General features: G+C 35.7%; 1 protein-coding gene across 4 annotated transcripts in view; it reads right to left on the bottom strand.

The window, feature by feature from the left end:
* The window catches only part of SBF2 (SET binding factor 2), a 484,561-nt gene that overhangs the window by 372,575 nt on the left and 87,060 nt on the right, over positions 1 to 24,926 (bottom strand). For all 4 annotated transcript variants that reach the window (XM_058688209.1, XM_058688205.1, XM_058688206.1 and 1 more), the window contains exon 2: positions 11,437 to 11,522. In XM_058688209.1, coding sequence (XP_058544192.1) covers positions 11,437 to 11,522 — 86 coding nt within the window. The remainder of the gene's footprint in view (positions 1 to 11,436; positions 11,523 to 24,926) is intronic.

Below are 24,926 nucleotides of genomic sequence, written 5' to 3' on the forward strand. Positions count from 1 at the left end.
TAGCATGAATACAGATTAATTTCAGCACTTAAAAAAGCTAACCTACCTAAAACTGTCAGTTTTCTCTATACCTTTCCAAATCTTGAATTTATATAAATTTTCCCAAATTCTGAAATGATCTAAATTCCTACATATATTTCAGATTCTGGATATCTGGATAATTCTGGGCTGAACTTGAAATATTTTTAAGTCAGCCAGAATTTGCTATTTAAAGAAATAGACTTTAAGGATTGATCATCTTTATGATTAATTTATGAAATAATGATCCTATTATTTAAGAAGATGTCAGAATCATTCTTACCATCCCCCTTCATGGACACATCTCAGTACAATCTAAATAGTACGTTATTGCTGACCAAAGTACAAGCTACATAGAAATACTTCCAAATAAGATACATGTATATAATTTCAAGGCATATGTGAAAAGTAAAGCAAGTCTAGTAATGATAAAATTTGCTATAAATTAGTAGAGACAGTCACATCACTGATAGATTTATAAGTGATTAATACGATTTTAGTTCTCAAAGATCAAAAACTTTTCCTAGATAAATCTACTTATATGTGTTTTGTCACCTTATTAATTCTTTCTCCCTAAAATTTTGTATATTGGTGGTATTAGTGATTTTTTATAGACACATGAGTACCACTAGAGGCCACCAAATACTTCACTTTTTAAAAGTGGCACATTTGTAACTATAATTATAAAGAGATGACCATGCACAGTAATATCCATAACCGAAAGTTCCACAGGAATACTCAAAGCACAAGAGAAACTCAAGCAAAAAATATCTGAACATATTTTATATGATAAGTAAGATGTCTGGATCATAGAAGAACTTAATTAGACCCAGAGCTGAGGGTTGGGGAGATGGATAATACCAAATTACCATTCCTTAAATACCTTTGAAAATAGATTATATGACCTAGGAAATGGATGCTCTCTCTAAATAGCTATTGTCACATATATGTATGTATGTATGTATATATATACATATATATATATATGTATATATATACATATATATGTCACATATATATATACATGTATATGTATATATACATATACATATACATGTCACATATATATATATATATATACACATGTATATAGGTATATAATACTAACACAAATAAATCCCCAGAGTTCTGTACTCTTTCTTCCATACCATAAAATCTTTCACATATAATAATGTTTGTATATCTGAAGTTTTATATCTAAATTTGGTTACCATCCATAGCAATTAAAACTTCTATTTTTATAATAAAACTTCTATTGTCAAAGTCACCCCACATATTTGAATATACCCAAAATTCTGACTTGAAGAAGAAAACCTGGCTTAGAAGCATAGATAACACCTGGGAAAACTCTGAGTTTCTAGGTGAATTGCTGCATGTCCCCTTATTTCTTTCAGGGTCCTCCTCTTCACTACAGGTAAATAGAAAAAATAGAAGGCTCAAGTAGCAACCAGGTTCTGTAGTTCCAAATAAAATTTATGAAACAAAATTGGAATTCTTGCTATTTGAAGATCTACCTTTTTTGCATACTGATACATTCTTTTTCAAAGGTTTTCAGGTACTCCAGTCATGCTTTTGGTGTTCTATCTAAAGTCTTTCCTTAAACTAAAAGTTGCAAAGATGTTCTCTTAAATTTTCTTTTTAAAACCTTTATAGTTTCAGGGTGCCTGGGTGGCTCAGTAGGTTAAGCATCCAACTCTAGATCTGGTCATGATCTCAGGTCATGATCTCACAGTTCGTGAGTTCAAGCCCTGCATCAGGCCCCACACTGGCAGTGTGGAGCCTGTTTGGGTTTCTCTCTCTCTGCCCCTCCCCAGCTTGCCCTCTCTCTCTTTCAAAGTAAAAAACAAATAAAAACAAACAAAAAAACTTTTACAGTTTCAGCTTATATTTAGTCTATAATCCATTTCAGGTTAATATTTTTGTTTGGCGTGAGGTATGACTAGGATTCAAGTACAGAAGACTGACAGAATAGTAATACCACCACTTCCCAGAGAAAATAAAACACAGAAGGAAGGAAGGAAGGAAGGAAGGAAGGAAGGAAGGAAGGAAGGAAGGAAGGAAGGAAGGAAGGAAGGAAGGGGAAACAGTAATCAAAGCAGTATGGTACTAGCAAGAAAAGAGACTCATAGACCAATGGAACAGAATAGAGAGCCCAGAAATAAATAAACCCATGCTTATATGGTCAATTAATCTATGACAAAGGAGGCAAAAATACACAATGGAGAAAAGACAGTCTCTTCAACAAATGAAGTTGGGAAAACTGGACAGCACAAGAATGAAACTGGACCACTTTCTTTACTTATACTATGTACAATATGACCACTTTCATATACTATGTACTTGTACTATGTACAAAATGAATTAGATTTGAACGTAGGATCTGAAACCATAAAACTCCTTGAAGAAAACATAGGTGGTAAACTCTTTGACATCAGTCCTAGCAATGTTTTGGAGGGACCTGTCTTCTCAGGTAAGAGCAACATTGCTGAAATAAACAAATAGGATTACATCAAACTAAAAAGCTTTGCACAGTGAAGAAAACCATCAACAAAACTAAGAGGGAACCTACTGAATGGGAGAATATTTGCAAATCATATATCTGATTAGAAGTTAATATCCAAAATACTTAAAGAACTTACACAACTTAATACCAAAAAATGACAGAGTACTTGAACATTTTTTCAAAGGAGATATACAGATTGGCAACAGACCCATGAAAAGATGGTCAACATCACTGATCATCAGGGAAATGCAAAACCACAATGAAATATCACCCCACACCTATCAGATTAGCTATTATGAAAAAGACAAAAAAAAAAAAAAACAACCTTGGGGAGGGTGTGGAGAAATGGGAACCCTTGTGCACTGTGGTGGGAATGTAAACTGGTGTAGCATTTGTGGAAAACAGTATGGAGGTTCCTCAAAATATTAAAACTAGAACTATCATATAATCTAGAAATTCTACTTCTGGGTTGTATCCAAAGAAAACAAAAACACCAATTCAAAAAGTTATATGTACCCCTGTGTTCACTGCATTATTATTTACAGTAGCCAAAATATGGAAGCAGCCTAAGTATCCATCAATGATCAACGGATGAATAAAGAAAATGTGATATATAAATATATATACATGAGATATATATACATGATATTATATATATGTAAATGTGAGGTATATTTATCTCAAACCTACGGGTTTGTTCATCAAACTAGCACGACGAAGACTATGTTGCATTTTCTCTGACACCAAAGGTATGTTTTTATCTTTCCAACACCAACTAGGTGTCCAACAATTCAATTCAATTCTGACACTACCCAGAGTTAGTACAGACCCCACAGGTCAGTCAAGGGCTCAGGGCTCAGCTTCAGAAGACTGTCCTCACTTCAGACACTAGTTGTAAACTGGTGTCTAATCTTAACCACACTTCTGAATGCAGGGGCTTACACTACCACCCGCCTGAGGTTCGAGAATTTGCTAGAAAAACAGAACTCAGGAAAATCATTTTACTTATGTTTACCAGTTTATTATAAAGGATACAACTCAGGAACAACCAAACAGAAGAAGAATACAAGGCAAAGTATGGAGAAGGGGGACCAACAAAGCCTCCATACCTTCTCTAAACACACTACCTTCCCACCACATCAATGTGTTCACCAATTCAGAAGATCTCTGAACCCTTTGGTTTAGGTGTTTTTATAGTAACTTTCATTAGGTAGGCGTGACTGATTAATTAAATCATTGGCTGTTGGTTATTGAACTCAGTCTCCAGCCTCTCTCCTCTCCCCAGTGGGGCTGAAATTTCCAACCCTCTAATTACAAGGTTGGTTCCTCTCATAGACCAGCCCCTTCCTGAAGCAATCTAGGGTCCACTAAACCAATCAGCTATCTCATTAGCATACAAAGGCAATAAATTCCAAGGATTTCAGGAGCTCTGTGCCAGGAACTGAGACAAAGACTAAATATTTACTTTTTATTATACCACAAACACTGAATTAGTGATGTCCAAAATAAAATGGTCACAGAGAATTCAGATAAGGGAAAAGATGTTCGAATTCAGCAAGAATGCTATGGCAGAGAAAAGCTAGTTGTTCACTAAATCTGTTTCACTTTTCCCCTTGGCATACATCTAGGCTTTATTTGCCAAACTCCCATTATAGTTAACTGGGGCCATATAACTGACTTCCGTTAAGTAGAATGAAGTGATATATACTGCCTCCCAGGCCTATCCCATAAAATCCAGCCTTACTATCTTCCATGCTTTCTCTTACTACTCTGTCAACTGAATGGTGATACCCAAGATGACCCTGAGAACCACACTCTGAAGATATCCCACACTCCCATCTAGTCCACTGCCATTAATTAGACTTTATGCAAGTAAGAAGAGAAAAAAATTCTACCATGCTATCCACTAAAATCTCAAGGTTTATCTATCATAACAACTAGTATGGATTAAGGAATATATTCATGAATTAAGAAATATATTCGTGAATTAAGAAAATGTTAAAAACTTCAATTGTGATTTCAGAATGGAGAAGACATACACTATACTTCAGAATAAATCCTTGAGATGTGGGTAAGACTGGTATATGAGTTGAGAGTGGATGGTAAGAAATCATAATATTATAATAATCATAATATGTCATATTATAGTTTATTGAAGTATTAATAGACAACCACCTGATAACATCCCTGTAGGAAAAATATTATTATCAGAAAGGGTAAATTCACTTTGCTCAAGGTTTTAAAATTCTTGATACTATATTATTTCCACTGCACCACACGTCTCTTAGAAAAATGGAGACAGCAAATGAAGGAGAATCATTTCAAACATTTTATGATGAAGAAGAAACAGGATAAAAGCCAAAAGAGATGAAGTAAAGTTTTTTTTTGTTAGTACTAACCATACTTGAGATCAATGGAAACAGAAGAGTAGAAAAAGGAACTGGAAGTTAAGAAGAGTAGAGTAACCCACAGGGTGATACAACAATACATGACAGATGAGTAGCAGTATTCCTTGTAGTAATGAGGTCCAGGCTATTTGCAAACAATGTGAATTTGTAGTAGGTTAGGCCTGTGTAGATCCACATCTTCCTCAGGAAGTTCTCTATGGCCTCAAAGCATCAAGTATGGGAGAACCTGAGCATGGCAAGAAAACTTTGTCCTATGGTGGTTCTGAGAGTAGTACTCTAATAGCAGACCATACAGACTGGGTCAGTGAAAGATTCTTTACCATAACTGAGATTACCAATACATTAGTAAAATAAAGAGAATTATAAGTAAATGAAAGTCTAGTACTATTATGGGATAACAAACCACTTAAGTGAGCATGGAGGAATGTGAGAATAACATTAAGACTGAATATCCTCTGTTTCAGAGATGTTGAGAGAATCTAACAGCAGATGCATGCTCTACACTACATCATGTTCCAACCTGAAATATGGTTTTATTACTTCAAAGAGACAACTGTCTGGGAATAGGAAACAAAATGTGAGTTCAAACCACCACTTAACCAGCTTAACTTCCATTTATATCTACTTGCTTTGTCATGAACTAACTTTAAAAGTCCTGTTTGTAGTCCTTAGCATGTTTTAAAAGCCATATATATCTTCAGAGGTGCCTGGCTGGCTCAGTTGGTTAAGCATGTGCCTCTTGATTTCAGCCTGGGTCATGATATTGCAATTGGTGGGACGAGCCCCGCATCAGCAGATGCGCTGGCTGCGCAGAGCCCACTTGGGATTCTCTCTCTCCCTCTCTGCCCCTCCCCAACTTGCACTTGCTCTCTCTTGTGGGAAATCAAATAGCTATGTCCTGGGTTAGAAGGTTATATGGAACGCATTGAAAGCAGAACTCTGCTTTCTGGCTTTGCTGAAAACAGCGAGGCAGTATCTAGTTAATGTGTATACACAGGTTGGGTCCTGCCTGTGCTCATGAATCCCTTAGACCATGTTATGTTATCTATGGAATATCTTATCTTGTTCTCCACCCTGCTTTCTGCACTGCTCTTTTGTAGTCTTGGCAATGCCTTTTCTGCACACTTACTATATGTTCTTACTGGCATGTAGCCCACTGATGTATTGTGCAATGTTTCCCTGAATGTATACTTAATAAATACCGAAGTTTGAGAGCAGCTTGGGAGACTTCCCTTAGCCTCCTTCTCACCTCTCTTGACTTGCATGAAGTCTTGAGTAATCCTTTCTGCTGTCCTCAGCTTTGCTAGACAAAGCCAAAAGCCGAACCCACACTATCTCTCAAAATAAATAAAACTTTTTAAAAAGCCATGTCTTTATACTTCACAGCAGTATTTTTATGTTTTCAGCATCAACTCTACACAAAATCAAAAATCCTTCCACATATTCTGGATACCACCTTTCAACTGAATTCATCACCAAGCGCTCTATGTCAGCACAGTGGCTTGGGACACTACCCATAGTATATTTCATAAGTATCGTTTACAATTATATATATATATATATATATATATATATATATATATATATATATATTTTTTTTTTTTTTTTTTTTTTTAAGCTGTCTTTGTGTATTTCTCAAATCTCTCTGGCTGGAAAATCATCCTGCTCTTCTTTATTCTAAATAATTATACAGCTGGCTTTTTATACTTACATGCAGAAACCTACATTTTTTTCCTATTGTCCCAGATTTCATCTTCTTAGCTAATAGCCTATAATTCCAGCGCTTTAAAATCTTCATGAGCCCTGGAGTACCTGTCTAGCTCAGTCGGTGGAGCATGCGACTCTTGATCTCAGGGTCATCAGTTCAAACCCCATGTTGGGTGCAGAGATTACTTAAAAAGGACTAAATAAAATAAAATAAAATATTTGTGAGCCCTGATTCCATCATCCAACATGTACACTACCTTTCTCATTCTCCTTTCATGCATACTCCTCTACAAAGGAGGGAGAATACTCTCTTCTATCCTTTCTACACTCAGTTCCCTGACTACACAGTATTTATATCTAGGTCAAATGGACAACTACTATCCTGTATGTTGTGTTCAGTGCATTCTAAACAGCTTAAAGAATTAAAGCATTACATAGTACTTATATCTACTTCTCTGACCACAAATAGCATCCTATACTAAGGTTAATTCTCCTATGTTAAAACTGCAGATTGTTGCATACACAACAATCCTCTTCTCTCCAATCTATACTTACAATTACAGAAAACTAGATTCATATTGAAGGTAGTGAAATCACTAGTCTATATTTTAATAACTGAACTAATTTGTTTTTACCAATATGAAACTTAAAATTCTAACTAAATATCTATTACTCTTTTACTCAAGCCACATTTTTCTATCACAGTACTTTATTCTTCTAAAAAAATTAGATAGCTCAGGTACCTGGGTGGCTCAGTTGGTTAAGCATCCAACTTCGGCTTGGGTCATGATCTCACAGTTCATGGGTTTGAGCCCCATGTCAGGCTCTGTGCTGACAGCTCGGAGCCTGGAGCCTACTTCAGATTCTGTGCCTCCCTCTCTCTCTGCCTCTTCCCAGCTCGGGCTTTGTCTCTCTGTCTCACTCTCAAAAATAAATAAACATTAAAAAAAATTTTTTTTAATTAGATAGCTCTACAAATGCCTTGGTGCAGGCATTCCCTAGTAAAGAATATGACAAATTTTGTGAATAATAGTACAAAAGGATTCACTTCTGAGACAGGGCATCTTTAAAAAGATGTAGTGCCAAAACAATACTATTTTGCTGATGTCCAAACCCTAGCCAATAAAAACATTTGTTCCCATAATCAGAAATAGATCGTTGGCCATAGAATGCCTCTGCAAAACAATTCTTAAATTTTCTTTGAAATACTGTCACTAAAATTAACTGAAATTTTATTTATATGACTGTCTGTGGTTTCCATGTATGCCTAAAAAGCACAAGAAAAAGATAAAAATATCCCAGAATTGGAAAAGCAGTCATTATGTTTGGTTTAGCTTATTTTCATATTTTTATTTTTAAAATCCATTCAAATTAGAGTCCAGCATTTCTCAATAGAAGAAAAGGGGGGGGAAAGGGCAAATTCTTTACATAAAAACAGAAAGAACAAATTCAGCATCCTCTAAATTAAATTTAGGTTTTGACTTATTAGTGAATGGATATCTAAAATCCTTTCCCACAGTCAAAAAGTTTAGTCTTCAGGTAAACACAATAATTTGTCATTTAGATTTATATACAACAAATATATGCTGTCTGGAGAGGAGAGGTAGCAATAGAAAATAATTTCAGTATAATGTTGTGCTCTGAACCCAGACTTGTCCTCCAGCAAAATAAATATGTAAAGTTGGTTTCTATCCAACACAGCATTCTTTTAACATTTCTGAACCTCAGTTCTTCAAAATTATAGAACCCTGTTTTCAGATCCTGCATTTACACTAAAATACAAATGCTAACCACAGTCTAAAGCGTCACTCTCAGAATATTCTCAGATTTTGGCCGAGACTGAGTCAGTATTTCATGTGGTAATGGACTTAAAGCCTAGCTCTGCTGCATTTTAGCTGTTAGAGCCTAGGGAAACTGTTTAAACTTCCTAATCCTCAGTTTACTTATATTTAAATTAGATATACTACCATCAATCATCCAATTTATGTGAGTTAATCATAGTCTATCAATCCTATACAACTGTAGATATTAACATTAATGTTACATGCTAAAAGTTGTTCCATTACTTTGGAAGGGCTAACATTTTTGGAAAAGGGTCACTATCACCCTGAAATCAACTAACCACTTAGGGACTGAGCCAGATCATTTTCAATTGGAAAAAATTTTATCAGGCCTATATGTGGTCTTGATGCTACAGGAGTTACATTAGATTACACAGTATTTCACAGTTATTGAAGTTATTGCTATTTAGATGCAGAATGTCTCTAATACATCAAGCATAGCAAAAAGCAATAAATAATAAAAGGACAAGAAAAATTTAAGTTAACAATTCTGTTTTTAAAATGGGCTTTAATAGATGTTAGGTAAACAAATTTATTTTGTACCTGACAAAGCACAATAGACATTAGAGTATTGGAATTGCTATCAATGATGAAAAAATTAAAAAGGAAAAAAAATTTCCAGTGTAATTCAACAGATCAAATATTCTTTAACTATTAACCCATCAAAAAAAAAATCTTGAAATGCTTTGCTAAGAATCAGCCAAGACGTCATCTGGGAAACTGTTAGGTAAGGAAAAGATCTAACTCTTAGCACCTCTACTTCACCAGTCAGCAGCGCATGATTCTACTTATTATTAGAGATACACTGGTAGCACTTGAACATGGGAGTGTCTGTCACACAAAGGGAAAATACCATTTACTAGGTAATGAACTCAGTATGTGTCTCTCCCTCACTACTGGAAAAACATCAGAAACATCACAGTATCCATTTCCCTGGCTTTCAGAACACAAAAACAATCCCGTCCCAGTCATAGGTAATAGCTCCAATAATGTCTGTTGTTCTTGAAACTTATGATGGTGGTTTACTGTTCACACTGTCAAACTGACATAACTGATATAGTTTATATCCGTCCACACTTTGATGTGAGGAATGGTAAGAACTCCCAAAAGAGTTCTCGATGGTCCCTAGCACTAAAATTTTCCAGTTTCAGTCACCACTAAAAGGAATGCTGAAGCAGAGCTTAAAGGTTTTAATAGTGCAAATACCTGGTTATTCACACCATAAGGCCAGTTACAAGTATTTGTAGGCATGTGGAGGAGAAGAGAAAGGAATACAAGGGCCTCCCCAAAAAGTTACTTTTCCTTAGATCCTCACATTCTTTACCCATTTTTTCAATACAAAACTTCAAGACTTGCCCTTTCTGTGTGTCTACAGAACCTGCAGCCCTCTTTGTATAGCTGTAAAAATCAAAATTAAACACTCAGCAATGTATCTTTTATCCTCTATAAACAGAAATGGACAGCCATTAGCTAGAATGAGAAAATGCACAATTTTCAACATCAGTTTTATTCCTAATGGATATTTCTGACCCATGATAGTAAGAAAATGAACAATTCTGCTGAGGGAGTTGGGGGAGGAAGAGGAGATGCTGTAAGATGGCAAACAAACATTAACAATGACGACAACAACAATCATCACCGTCAATATCAATAAGCTACTTCATTTACTAAGTAAGCTACTTCCACTTACTTTATGGAAGCCATTGTTCTCAGCATTTTGTATATTTTTCCCATTTTATCTTTACAACACCCTAGGAGATTAGTATTGCATTATCCTCATTTTATAGATGAAGATGCTGCTGCTCAAAGAAATGAAGTAACTCGTCTAAAGTCACACCATACACCTGGGGATTTCAACCTAGGTAGTCTCCTCCAGAGCCTTCACTCTTCACTATCAAATCATACCAAATGTTCTCTCAACAAGAACTACTTTAAAGAATACTTCTTGGGGCACCTGGGTGGCTCAGTCAGTTAAGCATCCAACTTTGGCTCACGACATGATCTGATGACACGTGGGTTCGAGCCCTGTGTCGGGCTCTGTGCTAACAGTTCAGTGCCCGGAGCCTGCTTCACATGCTGTGTCTCCCTTGCTTTCTGCTCCTCCCCTGCTCATGTTCTCTCTCTCTCTCTCTCAAAAATAAATAAAAATAAATAAATAAAACATTTTTAAAAAAAGAACACTTCTCATATGTGTGTATGTATATGTATTCAATCACACAATATAGATATATACATACACACACCTGCACATACACCCACACTCCACTATGTCTGACAACAAAACTTTATAGCCATATTGCCAAATACTTTAGTGGTCATCTTTCTAGTCCCTCATTTACCACCATAGATACATCATCAGATAGAATGTCCTGGCCATCAAAATTATGCTCAATTATTAAATCCCTATAAAATAGCTGACAAAAATAAAGATGTTGAATTGCACTACTATAAAGCAATCTGCAGACTGTGTAGCTAAAAAGAATTCAGATTTGTGATTTCAAGAGCAAACTAAACATGACTGGTGATCATTAAACCAATCTTTGGGGTGTGGGGGTGTGGGGAGTTCTGTTTTTGTTTAGTTTTCACCAAAACAATAACCTGAAATTTTTCAGACAAAAATATAATAAGTATTTGTTTAGTGCCACACTATCACTGAAGCTACTAGGCTAAAATTTTGACTAAAGAAGCAGAGTAATTTCTCAGCTTCCATGTACATAAAGATCATTAATTTCATCTTTAATATTAGAGAGAAGCTTACATGGGAAAAGAAGAGCAAAACAGGTATTTCAGAATCAATATATTCAAAAGTTACTGGACTTGAGGGCAAGGGGATTATTTCTAGTAATATGTTACAGTTAAATCACCAAATTATTTAACAGTAACTATAACATAAATATACCATAAATGTAACATAAAAAGAAAAGTATCATAAAAGTACAATAAAGCAACACCAACTTACCAATTCAATTCCCTGTGGAAAAGGAGTATCATCCCAGTCCTTCTGCGGAAATCTTTGGATTATTTTCCCCAGACCTGCTCCTGACCCTATTAATAAAATCAAAGTGAATTAGCTATATGGTACCAAAAAAATCTTAATACTCATTATATTAATCCTTATTTCTAAATGAATACTTGTTGAATAAATCGATATATTAAATGTTCTCAAGTTTTACAGGGTATAAAAGTATTTACCTTCTAAACATAATACTGAAATAACAAGCAATCCCTATCCTATAGATTCTCAAAAGAGTGACATATATGAAAAGCTAAGAAAAATAAACAGAGATATTGGAATCTAGTAGAGCCTCTACTATACTATGGGAGAACTATCCCTGTTCCCAGTAAGGAAAGCAATCTTAATAGTATCTCTAAAACAAAAACAAAAACAAAAACACAAAAAAACTCCTCTAGGGAGACCAAGTAATCTTAAGTAACAAATGAAATGGTACTGTTAGCACTAAGTTTCAGTTATGGGATATATAAATATAAACACTATTACAGGTAAAATATAGATTTTTTGAGCGGGCTGAGAACTTACAAATGTCTAAGCAGGGTTTCTCAACATCACCACTATTGACATTTTGGGCCGGATAATCCTTTGTTGTGTGTTGGGGGCAGGGAAGGCCTGTCCTGTGTACTGTAGGATATTTAGTTTACCAGCATCCTTAGTCTCAAATCACTATCACCACCATCACCACCAAGTCATTACAACCAAAAACATCTCGAGACATTGCCAAATGTCTTGGGGGGAGGAGGCAAAATTATGTTGAAAACCACCCGCCTATAAGATCATTGTGGTTACACAATTATCCTATGATTCTAAATAATGGATCAACTTATAATTCAACACTAGAGATATAATCTGTGAGTAACTTAGGGATAGAAAGTACACATTAGATCTAAGTTGCTTTTTGCTCTACTTTTTAAAGATCTTCAGGTGCTTGCATATTTTACATGTGGTCCCAGTTCACTTTGAAGTAAAAGCAACATTCTGATTATTTATACACCTAACTTAAGGGAGCCTTTAATACCTGATTCAATTTGTTATTTTTTAAAACAATTATCTACTATCATCTCTCACCCTCTCCCAGTGAACTCAAGTTTCCCCTTGGCCCTCACCCAGAGAGTTCAATAGCTCCATGGCCAAATTTTTTATCTTTAAGAGATAAATAAAAGTTAAATTCATTTAACTGAACAGCTTAGTACTGTGTTCTAAAAATGAGGTCACATTTGAAAAAGGCAAAATGAAAACATTCTCAATTAAATAAACAACTGCTGCAGTACAGTAACTCCTCATATATCCATCATTATAGGGGAATGAAGGATTTCATGAAAGGTAAATTAAATTAAAAGTGGTTTATCACAAGCACTCATTTTTTCAAAATCCACCTCAAACATGACCACTTCTGACATCGCAAGCAGACCTAATTCACCAAATTGTTAAGTCCTGGAGATACACATATGAAAAAGACATGGTCCCTATCCTCAAGACACTCATAATTAATAGGAGAAACAGGCAAATAAACTGATAATGAGTATAGTGTGGTAAGTACGAGGGCAGAAGGGAACCTAACTCACTGTAGCAGAGACCACTATGGAAAACTTTCTAGAAGAAAGGAGAGCAAGCTTTTTCTTTCTTTCAGCACCATCTTTGTATCCCCAAGCATAGAGTACATTGAATGCCTGGCACTCAGTTCATACTGAGCTAAATGTTTATTTTAATAAATTTGTCAATATTGACAACTGTTTTAAGCTCATATCTCCCTGTCTTTTCAAAGAGAAATAAATGCATGTTATATATCTAATCATATTTAACAAGGTGTCCATACACTGTTTATTCAGTTCTGAGAGTGATAGCTAATGTACATTAGGCTCAAGAAATATTTTATCATTCTAATTTTTACTAATTATAGAAATAAAAAATGGTAACTGCAGAAAAATTTTTAAGTACATAAAAATATAGAGAAAGTACCCATAATCCCACAGGTGGAAACAATTACTGTTAATATTTTAGACTATTTTATCTCAGATTATTTTAGACACGTGTATATTTTTCTACAGAATTGGGATCTTACTAAAACCTAGCTTTATCTATTCATTTATTACTTGATATTTTACAATGAGCCTTTGATGTTAAACATATTTGCTACTTCCCTGTTATTATAAATAATGCTATAAAAAGCAGTTTTCTATATAAAACTTTACCTTCATCTCCCTTTTCCCCAGAAAAATTCTTAGATATACAACTACTGGGTCAAAGAGAATGAAAAATTTTCAAACTAACACAAAGTCATAGGGCCCACCAGAAAGATATTCAACAGTCTTTTTACACTCAGTAAATTCTTTTTTTTAACTTAATTTTATTTTTTTTATTTAAGAGAGAGTGAGAGAGCACAAATAGGGGAAAGGGGCACAGGCAGAGAGAGAGAGAATCTTAAGCAGGCTCTACACTCAGCACAGAGCCCAACACAGGGCTCAGTCCCACAACCCTGGGATCACGACCTGAGCCGAAATCAAGAGTTGGATGCCCAACCAACTAAGCCTCTCAGGTGCCTCCATTCTGTAAATTCTTTAGGAATAAGACTGGCATTTTCACTACATTCTTAGCAACAATTGTTATTTTAAAAATTTGTTTTAATTACTGCCAATTTGAGAGATTAAAAGTTCTTCTTTGGGGATACCTGGGTGGCTCAGTCAGTTAAGCATCCAACTTCAGCTCAGGTCATGATCTCATGGCTTATGAATTCAAGCCCCGCATCAGGCTCTGTGCTGACAGCTTAAAGCCCGGAGCCTGCTTCGGATTCTGTGTCTCCCTCTCTCTCTGCCCCTCCCCCACTCATGCTTCATCTCTCTGTCTCTCAAAAATAAACATTAAAAAAAATTTTTAATAAAAAATAAACAGATAAAAAGTTCTTCTTTGGCAGCAGCATAACTTTCAAAAGTTCTCCAAAAGCAACATTATTTACTGATTTTATTTTTTTTTTAATGTTTATTTTTGAGGGAAAGAGACAGAGAGTGAGTGGGGGAGGGGCAGAGAGAGAGAGAGGGAGACACAGAATGGGAAGCAGGCTCCAGGCTCTGAGCTGTCAGCACAGAGTCCGATGCGGGGGCTCAAACTCACAGGCCGAAGGATCGTGACCTGATCCCAAGTCAGATGCGCAACCAACTGAGCCACCCAGGGGCCCCTATTTACTGATTTTAAAATTATATGCATGATATAACATGAAAGCTCAGTTTGAAATACTGATATAACATTTCTAAATGCACACAGAAATACGACTTGTGAGTGCAATGACTTTCAGTTATATGGTAATGTTATTTGAACTGGAAATTAGGTTAGAAAATGACAATAAAAATGGTAAAATAGGGGCCCCTGGGTGGCTCAGTCGGTTAAGCATCTGACTTCGGCTCAGGTCATGATCTCAAGGTTTGTGGACTGGGCTCTGTGCTGACAGCTCAGAGCTTGGAGCCTGCTTCGGATTCTGTGTGTCCCTCTATCTCTCTCTCTCTCTCACTCTTTCTTTCTCTCTGCCCCTCCCCCGTGCATGGGCATGCACACGCTCTCTCTCTCAAAAATGAATAAACATTTTTAAAAATTTTAAAAGAAAATGGTAAAATAAGATTTCACTATAAATAAAATGTGGAAAGAGCTACGATAATTTGGTCTCCAAATATCACATATATAAATTGCTGCAACGACCAGCTTTTGAGGAACTTATGAAAGTACTATACCAAAAGTAAATAAACATTTTCTGAATCTTGCTTCTTGATTTTTAAGCATTTAGTCTGAATATTTAGACTCCTTTTCTAATTTATGTATTTTATCTGACACTTATTCTTTTAGGCAATACTAATTATATTTAAGAATGCTGAGAAGATGGCATTTTACACTGAGGAATAAGCCATAGTGAGGGAAGACTGTTCTAGAGTAGATGTCCACTGTGGATTGATCCTTATGTCCAGAAGTGAAGTATGCCGTATCAATCAGAGTCGTTGTGGAAGCAGCTCTTATTTGCACCACGTATTAAATGGCAGACAAAATTGTGACTGTCCACTGCATTGTCCACTGCTAAACTGGCAAAGGAGGGGGAAGTTATTAATTAGTGCCTTCATGTTTTCTTCCCAGTCCCTACTCTCCTACTCTATCATAAAATTAAGAATTATGATGACTAGGGGCACCTGGATGGCTCAGCCAGGTAAGTGTCCAATTCTTTATTTCAGCTCAGGTCATGACCCCACAGTCGTGAGATCGAGCCCCACATCAGGTTCACGCTAGGTGTGGAGCCTGCTTAGGATTCTCTCTCCCTCTGCCCTTCCCCTGCTCACATGCATAACCTCTCTCTCTCTTGCTCTCTCTCTAAGAAGAAGAAGAAGAAGAAGAAGAAGAAGAAGAAGAAGAAGAAGAAGAAGAAGAAGAAGAAGAAGAAGAAGAAGAAGAAGAAGAAGAAGAATTATGATGATGATGATGATGATAAATGTAGTTACTATATTAAAAGGGGGGCACCAGCACATTTGGAAATGTGTTTCTTTGAAAAAAGTATATATGCTACACAAACTGCCCAAAACAAATTTAGGAAGTGTGAGGAAATACTGGTGTGGTCAGGAATACTTTTCTCCTCCTTATATTTGGTAACCCACTTGTCCTGGTAGAGCTTTCAGGCTACCCAGCTCAGCCACAGGATTTGCAAATGACCCAGGATAATCCAACCATCCATCACCCCCCTAACAAAGCGACTCTCCTAGCTTTGGCCATGACTCCAGAGGGGCCCACCAGTATTCTCTGGGATTGCTAACTAGAATACTCTAGGTGTGACATTGCCAGTAGCTATAAGGAAGAACCAAATCTGCCAAACTATTGTTTCAGTAGGGATCAGTTAAGTGGAAAAATGTAATACACTGCTCTAGACAAAACAGGATGTTTGATATTCGTTGTAACAATTGACAAAAATTAGTTGAGTGCCTTCTGTGTGTGCTTATAGATGTACAAAGTATATATTGTTTGGTTTAATACAGGCTTTGAACTTTGAGAGATGCTACTCTAATATATAATTCACTAAATCATTTCCTATGATATGTTTATCAAAACTGATCAGAGATTATCTACACTACACTTGTTTTATGATATCCATCTGCTCACATCCTTTTCTATAAAAAATGGAATCACTCACTGTTCAAGGAAGGGCAGCAGTCACATTCAAGAGCATACAATCCTGCCACTCCTCTCACCAGCCAGAAAATTACTAAATTCTTTATTTGTTTTTACCTACTGTTACTTGTCTGTATCATCTCTCTAAAATGAAAACAATGGTTTTTGGCTTGCTCTGTTTACCGATGTATCCTAAGTACTTAGGATAATTCCTGGTATCTGTTAGAGAATTAATAAAATACTTGTTGAATAAATGAATAGGACTAGTAAGTGGGCAAGGGCATCTATAAACTGGCAAGCAACTTATGACCAGAATAACCTGGCCATAAAAAGTATACCAGACAAATCAAATTCTTCTGCTAGGGAATTTTGAATAGAAAAAAATGAGAGACTAAAGCAGTCAAAAAAAAAAAGTACCAAGACTTACTATGATCTAGAGAAAGGTCAGGAAACCACAGGGGTCATGTGTAAAACTAAAGTTACAGGGGCCCCTGGATGGCTTAGTCACTTAAGCATCCGACTTCGGCTCAAATCATGATCTCACAGCTTGTGAGTTTGAGCTCCAAAGCCTGCAGCCTGCTTTGGATTCTGTGTCTCCCTCTCTTTCTCTGCCCCTCCCCCCACTCATACTCTGTGTCTCTTTCTCTCTCTCTCTTTCTCAAGAGAAAAATTTTAAAAATTTTTAAATAAATTAAAAAAAGACTAAAGTTACAGAAAAACAGAAACTCTAGTCAGACTTGCCAGTAGAAGAAACAAATTGAGTATACACAAATGTAGAAAGAAGCAGAGATGCCACAGAGAAAGGCTGTACAGCTAAGTTCTACCTGTAGTAAATTATGGCAGCACTGTAATGACTGTCACCAAACTTCTGAGGTATTTTTACAATCTCCTTCCCTCTTAGGCTAGAATACACCTGCATTACTTGTCACAAAGAATCCAAACTAGAATACACTGTAAGAAACACCACGATAGATCAACTTCTTTCAAACTGGTAAAAGGTCTAGAAACAATTACATTAAAGGAGTTAGTAAGAAAACTTAAAAAGAAAAGTAGGTGCACATATGAGAATATTGTGCTCCAAATATCTGAAGAGCTATTACATGAAAGAAAATAGAATAGAATAGAATAGAATAGAATAGAGCCAAAGATATAATTCAAAGGACTTATCTTTGAGTCAACATAAAGGAAGAATCTTCTAAGAATGACACCTATTTAAAAAAAAAAAACAACAGAGTAATTTGCACAGAAAGTAGTGATAATACCTGTGGACAAGCTACCAATTTTTCTGGTCTGGAAAACCACACAGAATGGTGAGAGGCCAAATCCAGAAAAGCTGGCAAGTAGACTATTACAGAAATTCATTTATTCAACAATAACACTATGCCAGGCCTTGTGTTAGGTGCTAAGGAGAAAAGGATAAAACTTGCTGTGAGAATATTTAGGACTTGAGGTTTCTGAAATGCAAATAAAAGGGCAGACATAGGCACAGTATAATGACATTTGAGTAAAGATTAGGAAAGAAAATGGTATTGTTTAGAAATCAGGTCATGAGTCTAATGAAATCAGAGACAGACTAAAAAGTTCCAACCTGAAAAATTCCAAATTTTGGAACAGAGATATTTCTTACTTCTTTTTTGATATACTAGCAGCTTAAGTCCAAAGATGAGAAATACAAGCTTTCAAGAATCCAAATTTAAAAAATAAGTAAGGGAGTATCCAAAAGAACAATCTTAAAAATGGACATTCCTTCATGGCTTAAAAAGCAATTCAAAATTGTCTAAAAGTGCAGGATGCATGCATAAAGACTTCTCACAATAACTTTTTTTTTTTGATGATTTATACACCTAGCAAACTTTATAATTAGTCCACTTAATACTGCAAAGATATTCATGAAAAACTATGGTAATTTAAGTATGGACTCTCTGACTGGCTAATACATTGCAAAGTAAATTTATTATTATTTACATTCAAAGACAAAAGTTTCTTTATATCTACTAATAATGAAGGGTATTTGTCTTTCTCTGTCTGGCTTTTTCACTTAGCATTATACTGGGGGGTAGGGGAAAATAGGGAGATATTGGTAAAAGGGTACAAACTTTATAGTACACATTGAATAAGGTCCTTTCAACAACCATTTATGATAAAAATGTTGATAAAAATCAACAACGTGGGTATAGAGGGAATGTACCTCAACATAATAAAGGCCATATATGACAATCCCACAGCTAACAGCATACTCAACAGTGAAAAGCTGAAAGCTTTCTTCCAAGATCACAAACAAGACAAAGATGCCCACTCTTGCCACTTTCACTCAACATAGTATTGGAAGTCCTAGCCAGAGAAATTAGGCAAAAAAAAAAAAAAAAAAAAAGAGCAAGCATCAAAATTGGTAAAGAAGAAGTAAAACTTACTATTTGCAAATGACATGATGTTATATATAGAAAATTCTAAAGAGTCCACCAAAAAATGTTAGAACTAATCAACAAATTCAGGGACACTTGAATGGCTCAGTAGGTTATGCTTCCAACTCTTGATTTTTGGCTCAGGTCATGAACTCACTGTCGTAAGATTGATCCCTGCGCCAGGATCAGTGCTGGGCATGAAGCCTGCTTAAGATTCTCTCCCTTTCCCTCTGCCCCTTCCCCACTCACTCCTGTACACATGCTCGCTCTCTCTTTCTCTCAAAATAAAGAACTAATCAAATTCAGTAAAGTTACAGGATGCAAAAATAATACATAAAAATAAACTGCATTTCTATACGCTAATTAAAAAAAAACACTGGAAAGAGAAATGAGGGAAATAATGCCATTTATAATTACATCAAAAAGAATAAAACATCTAAGGATAAATTTAATCAGGGGGATAAAAGACCTGTATACTGAAAAGTACAAGACATTGATGAAAGAAGTTAAAGAAGACACAAATAAATAGAAATACAGTCCATACTAATTGGAAGAATTAATACTGTTGTAATGTGCATACTACCCAAAGTAATCCACAGATTCAATGCAATCCCTATCAAAATTCCAATGGCATTTTCCACAGAAATAGAACAAACAATCCTAAAATTTGTATGAAACCACAAAAGACCTCAAATAGGCAAAGTAATCATTATAAAGAACAAAGCTGGAGGCATCACACTCCCTGATTTCAAACTATATTACAAAGCTATAGTAATCAAAACAAAATGGTATTGGCATAAAAACAGACATATAGATCAATGAAACAGAACAGAATAAAGAACCCCAAAATAAACCTATGCATACATGGTCAATTAATTTCCAACAAAGGAGCCAAGAATATACCAAGGGAAAAGGACACTCTCTTCAATAAATCATGCTGGGAAAATTGGACAGCTACATGCAAAAACAACGAAACTGGGCCACATCTTACACTATACGTAAAAATCCACTCAAAATGGATTGAAGCTTTAAACATATTACCTAAAAAACATTAAACTCCTGGAAGAAAAATACAGACAGAAAGCTCCTTGACATCAGTCTTGGTAATGACTTGTTTTAGATTTGACACCAAAATCAAAGGCAACAAAAATAAACAACTGGGACTACATCAAGCTAAAAAGCTTCTGCACAGCAAAGGAAACCATCAAGAAAATGAAAAAGGGAGAAAATATTTCCAAATCATATGTTTGGTGAGGGGTTAATATCTAAAATATATAAAAAATCATGCAACTCAAAAGAAAATAAAACAATCTGATTTAAAAATGGGCAGAGGATTGGAACAGACATTTTTGCAAAGACATACAGATGGCCAACAGGTACATGAAAAGGTGCTCAACATCACTAATCATCAGGAAAATGCAAATCAAAACTATAACAAGAATCATATCACACTTGTCAGAATGGCTATCATCAAAAAGACAAAAATAACAAGAAACGGCAAGGATACAGAGAAAAGAGAAATGTTGTGTACTGTTGGTGGAAATGTAAACTGGTGCAGCCACTATAGAAAACAGTATGGAGTTTCCTCAAAAAATTAAAAATAGAACTACCCTATGACCCAGCAATCCCATTTCAGGGCATTTATCTGAAAAACAAAAACACTAACTCAAAAAGATATATGCACCCCCAAGTTCACTGCAACATTATTTACAATGGACAAGATATGGAAACAACCTGAGTGTCCACCAGCAGATAAATGGATAAAGAAAATGGTGTGTGTGTGCGCGTGTGTGTGTGTGTGTGTGTGTGTGTGTGTGTGTGATGGAATATTACTCAGCCATAAAAATAAAGAAATCTTGCCATTTGCAATAAGATGGATAGACCTTGAGGGTATTATAAGTAAAATAAGTCAGAGAAAAACAAGTACCATGTGACCTTAATTATGTTTAGAATTTTAAAAAATAAACCAAGCTCATAGATACACAGATTGGATTATTTGCCAGAGGCTGGGGGGTGAAAGGGAGGAATGGGTAAAGGGGGTCAAAAAATACAAACTTCCAGTTATAAAATAAATAAGTCATGAAGATGTAATGTACAGCATGGTGACTACAGTTAATAATACTATATTAAATATTTGAAAGTTGCTTAGACAGTTAATCTTAAAAATTCTCACAAGAAATAGACTTATTGTGGTGATCATGTCACAATGAATGTAAATACTGGGGCATCTGGGTGGCTCAGTCGATTAAGCATCTGACTCTTGGTTTTGGCTCACGTCATAATCTCACAGTTTCGGGAGTTTGAGCTCTGCGTCAGGCTCTGCACTGTAAGTGTGCATTGGGATTCTCTGTTTCCCTCCCTCTCTGTCCCTCCCCAACTCACACTGTCTCTGTCTCTCTCAAAATAAATAAATAAACTTAAAAAAAAGATTCTCTTCAAAAAAAAATGAATATAAATATTGAATCATTATGTTGTACATCTAAAACTAATATAATGTTATATATCAATTATTCCTCAATGATTAATTAATTATAACAGGCAGCATAAAAATAGTACAACTGAACTGGCATGAAAACAGATATAAAGACCAATGAAACAGAATAGAGAGCCCTCATGTATAAATCAAATGATCTCTGGGGCGCCTGGCTGGCTCAGTCGGTTGGGCGTCCAACTTCAACTCAGGCCATGATCTCGCTGTTGATGAGTTCGACACCCACGTCAGGCTCTGTGCTGACAGCTCAGAGCCTGTAGCCTGCTTCAGAGTCTGTGTCTCCCTCTCTCTCTGCCTCTTCCCCGCTCATGCTCTGTCTCTGTCTCAAAAATAAAGATAAACGTTAAAAAAAAATTTTTTTTAAAGATCTTTAACAAAGCTGCTAAGGTGGAAAGAATAGGCTCTTCAGCAAATGCTACTGGGAAAACTGAAATATCCACCTGTGATAGAATGAAGATGGACCCTTATTTTATGCTATATACAAAACTTAACTCAAAATGGATTAAAGACCTACTTTACGACCTGAAACTATAAAACTCCTAAGAAGAAAGCATAGAGGAAAAGCTTCATGACATTGAATTTGGCAATGATATCTCAGATATGACATCAAAAGCACAGACAACAAAAGCAAAAACAGTCGTCAAAACTAAAAACTCCTGTGCAACAAGGGAAGCAATCAACACAAGGAAATGCATCCTGCAGAATGGGAGAAAATATCTGCACACGTTAAAGGGTTAATGTCTGAAATAGATAAAGAATTCTTACAGCTTAACAACAATAACAAAAACCAAATAACCCAATAAAAAAAAGACATTTCTGCAAAAAAGAGATACAAATGGCCAACACCATACAAAAAGATGCTCAACATCACTAATCATTGGAAAAATGCAAAACCAAACCACAATGAGATATCACTTCACACAAATTAGGACGGCCACTATCAAAATTCCAGAACATAAAAAGCGTTAGTGAGGATGCAGAGAAAATGGAACCCTTGGGCATTGTTGGCTAGAACGCAAAATTGTACAGCCCTTATGGAAGTTCCACAAAAACAAACAAACAAACAAACAAAATAGAACTACCATATGATTCAGAAATCCTACACCCAGGTATGCATTCAAAAGAATTGAATACAGGATCTCAAAGAGATATTTGCACATCCATGTTCACTGCAGCATTATTCACAATTGCCAAGAGGTGGAAGCAACCAAAATAACCATTAATAGATGAATGGATACAGAAAATGTGGTATATACATGCAATGGAATATTATTCAGCCTTAAAAAAGAAGGAAATCTTGTCATATGCTACAACATGGATGAGCTTTGAGGACATTAGTCTAAGTAATATAAGTCAGTTACAAAACCACAAATACTGCATGATACCATTTATAATGCCGTATGTATAGTAGTCAAGCTCTTAGAAACAGAAAGTAAAAGGTAGTGGCCAGGGGCTGGGGGCAGGCGTGATAAGGAGAGTTGTTGTTCAGTTGGTAAAGAGATTCAGTTTGGCAAGATGAAAAAGTTCTAGGGATATGCTGCAAAATAATGTGCTATAGTATACATATAGTAGTTAACACTACCGTACCATACACTTAAAAATATTTTGGATGGTAAATTTTATGTTATGTTTTTAATCACAATTAAAAAAAAAAAAAAAGATAGCACAACCCAATCTCATGGACAACATTTATAACAAAACTAGGTGAAAAGGTGTCTCCAAAAATAGTGCATTTGGAGGAAAACTACTAACATCCGCAAAGTCTGCAAAGTATCAGCATCTGTGCAGAAGTCAGAAGGAAGCAACAATAACGGTTTAAGAACAGCAGACACGAAAACAAGAGAAACCCAACATAGCTCACAAGCTGAATGGCCAATTTGAAAAGAGCAGCTGAAGATGGAAGAGCAAGGACAATACTTCTGCAACAAAGACTAAAATTGCTGGAGTAATCTAGGCCCCACACTGAAGAAGCTGCAGGGAGTGGAATCAAATTGAGCAGAAGAGGACTTATACTTCCTGGCTCAAAGACATAAAAAAGCTATAGAAATCAAGAAAATGTGGTACTATCATTAAAATAAATAAACAAATCATATTAACAGACAATAAAAGGAAAGCTTTATAACTGTCTCAATAAATGCAGAAAAGGACTGGATAAGATATAATATGCATTCATGATTAAAAAAAAACTCAGTGAAGCACAAATACAACTTCTTCTATGATAAATAATATTTATAAAAAGCCTATGGCTAACATCATACTTAATGATTAAAGCCTCGATGTTTACCTACTAAAATTCAAAAAAAGGATGTCCATTTCCATGGCTGCTATTCAATATTGTACTGAAGTTCTAAGTAGTGCAATGAAAGTAGAATACTATCTTTATTTGTAAACAACTCATAAAGAATCCTCAGAAATTTTTTAAAAAGGCACTAGAATAAATGAGTTTAGCAAGATGTCAAAAAGTAGTAGTATAAAATATTGATTATATTTCTATATGCTAGGAATAAAAATTAAAATAAAAATACCATATGCCATAGCATCAAAAACCATGAATATTTAGGGTCATTAACAGGTAAATGAATAATAAACTATAGTATATCCACACAATGGAATATTATTCAGCACTAAATGGGAAAAAAATTGCTGATATATGCAAGAGCATGGACAAATCTCTATTATTCTGAGCAAAAGAAGCAAACACAGAAGTACCTGGGTGGCTCAGTCAGTTAAGCATCTGACTCTTCATTTCAGCTCAGGTCATGAACTCACAATTCATGAGTTGGAGCCCCACACTGGGCTCTGTGCTGACAGAGCAGAGCCTGCTTAGGATTCTCTGTCCCTGTCACTCTCTGTCCCTCCCTGCTTGCACACTCGCTCTCAAAATAAATAAATAACCATGAAAAATTAAAAAATAAGCAAACACAAATAACTATATATCACAGGATTCCATTCCTATGAAATTGCAGAAGACTAATCTATAGTGATAGAAAGGAGATCAGTGCTTGCGCAGGGCTAGGAATGGGTATCAAGGGTTGATTTGAATGAAAAGCATACTAGAGACCTTTTTAGAGTGATGAAAATTTTATTTTTATCGCCATGGTGTTTATATCCTTCTGTTATCAGAGTTAAGACAATCGGGAGAACTATATCTTCTTTAAATTCTGCCTAGAGGGAGGAGTTAAGATGGTGGAGAAGCAGGGAGACTGGGATTTCCCTCATCCCTCAAACATCGCTATATTGAGTTGGGGACTTAGAACACCCAGGAAATTAGTCTGCAGAGTGACAGAAAAATCTCCACAGATAGATGGAGACAGCTTGGCAGGATCAAGGTGTGTGTATGTGAAGTGGGGCAGATAAAACTGCAAGGCAGGGAAGGGAGGGAACCTTCCCTTTGGAAGGGAGAGACAAAA

This window comes from Neofelis nebulosa, chromosome 10 (assembly GCF_028018385.1).
Source record: "Neofelis nebulosa isolate mNeoNeb1 chromosome 10, mNeoNeb1.pri, whole genome shotgun sequence".
In the NCBI taxonomy this organism is placed as follows: Eukaryota; Metazoa; Chordata; class Mammalia; order Carnivora; family Felidae; genus Neofelis; species Neofelis nebulosa.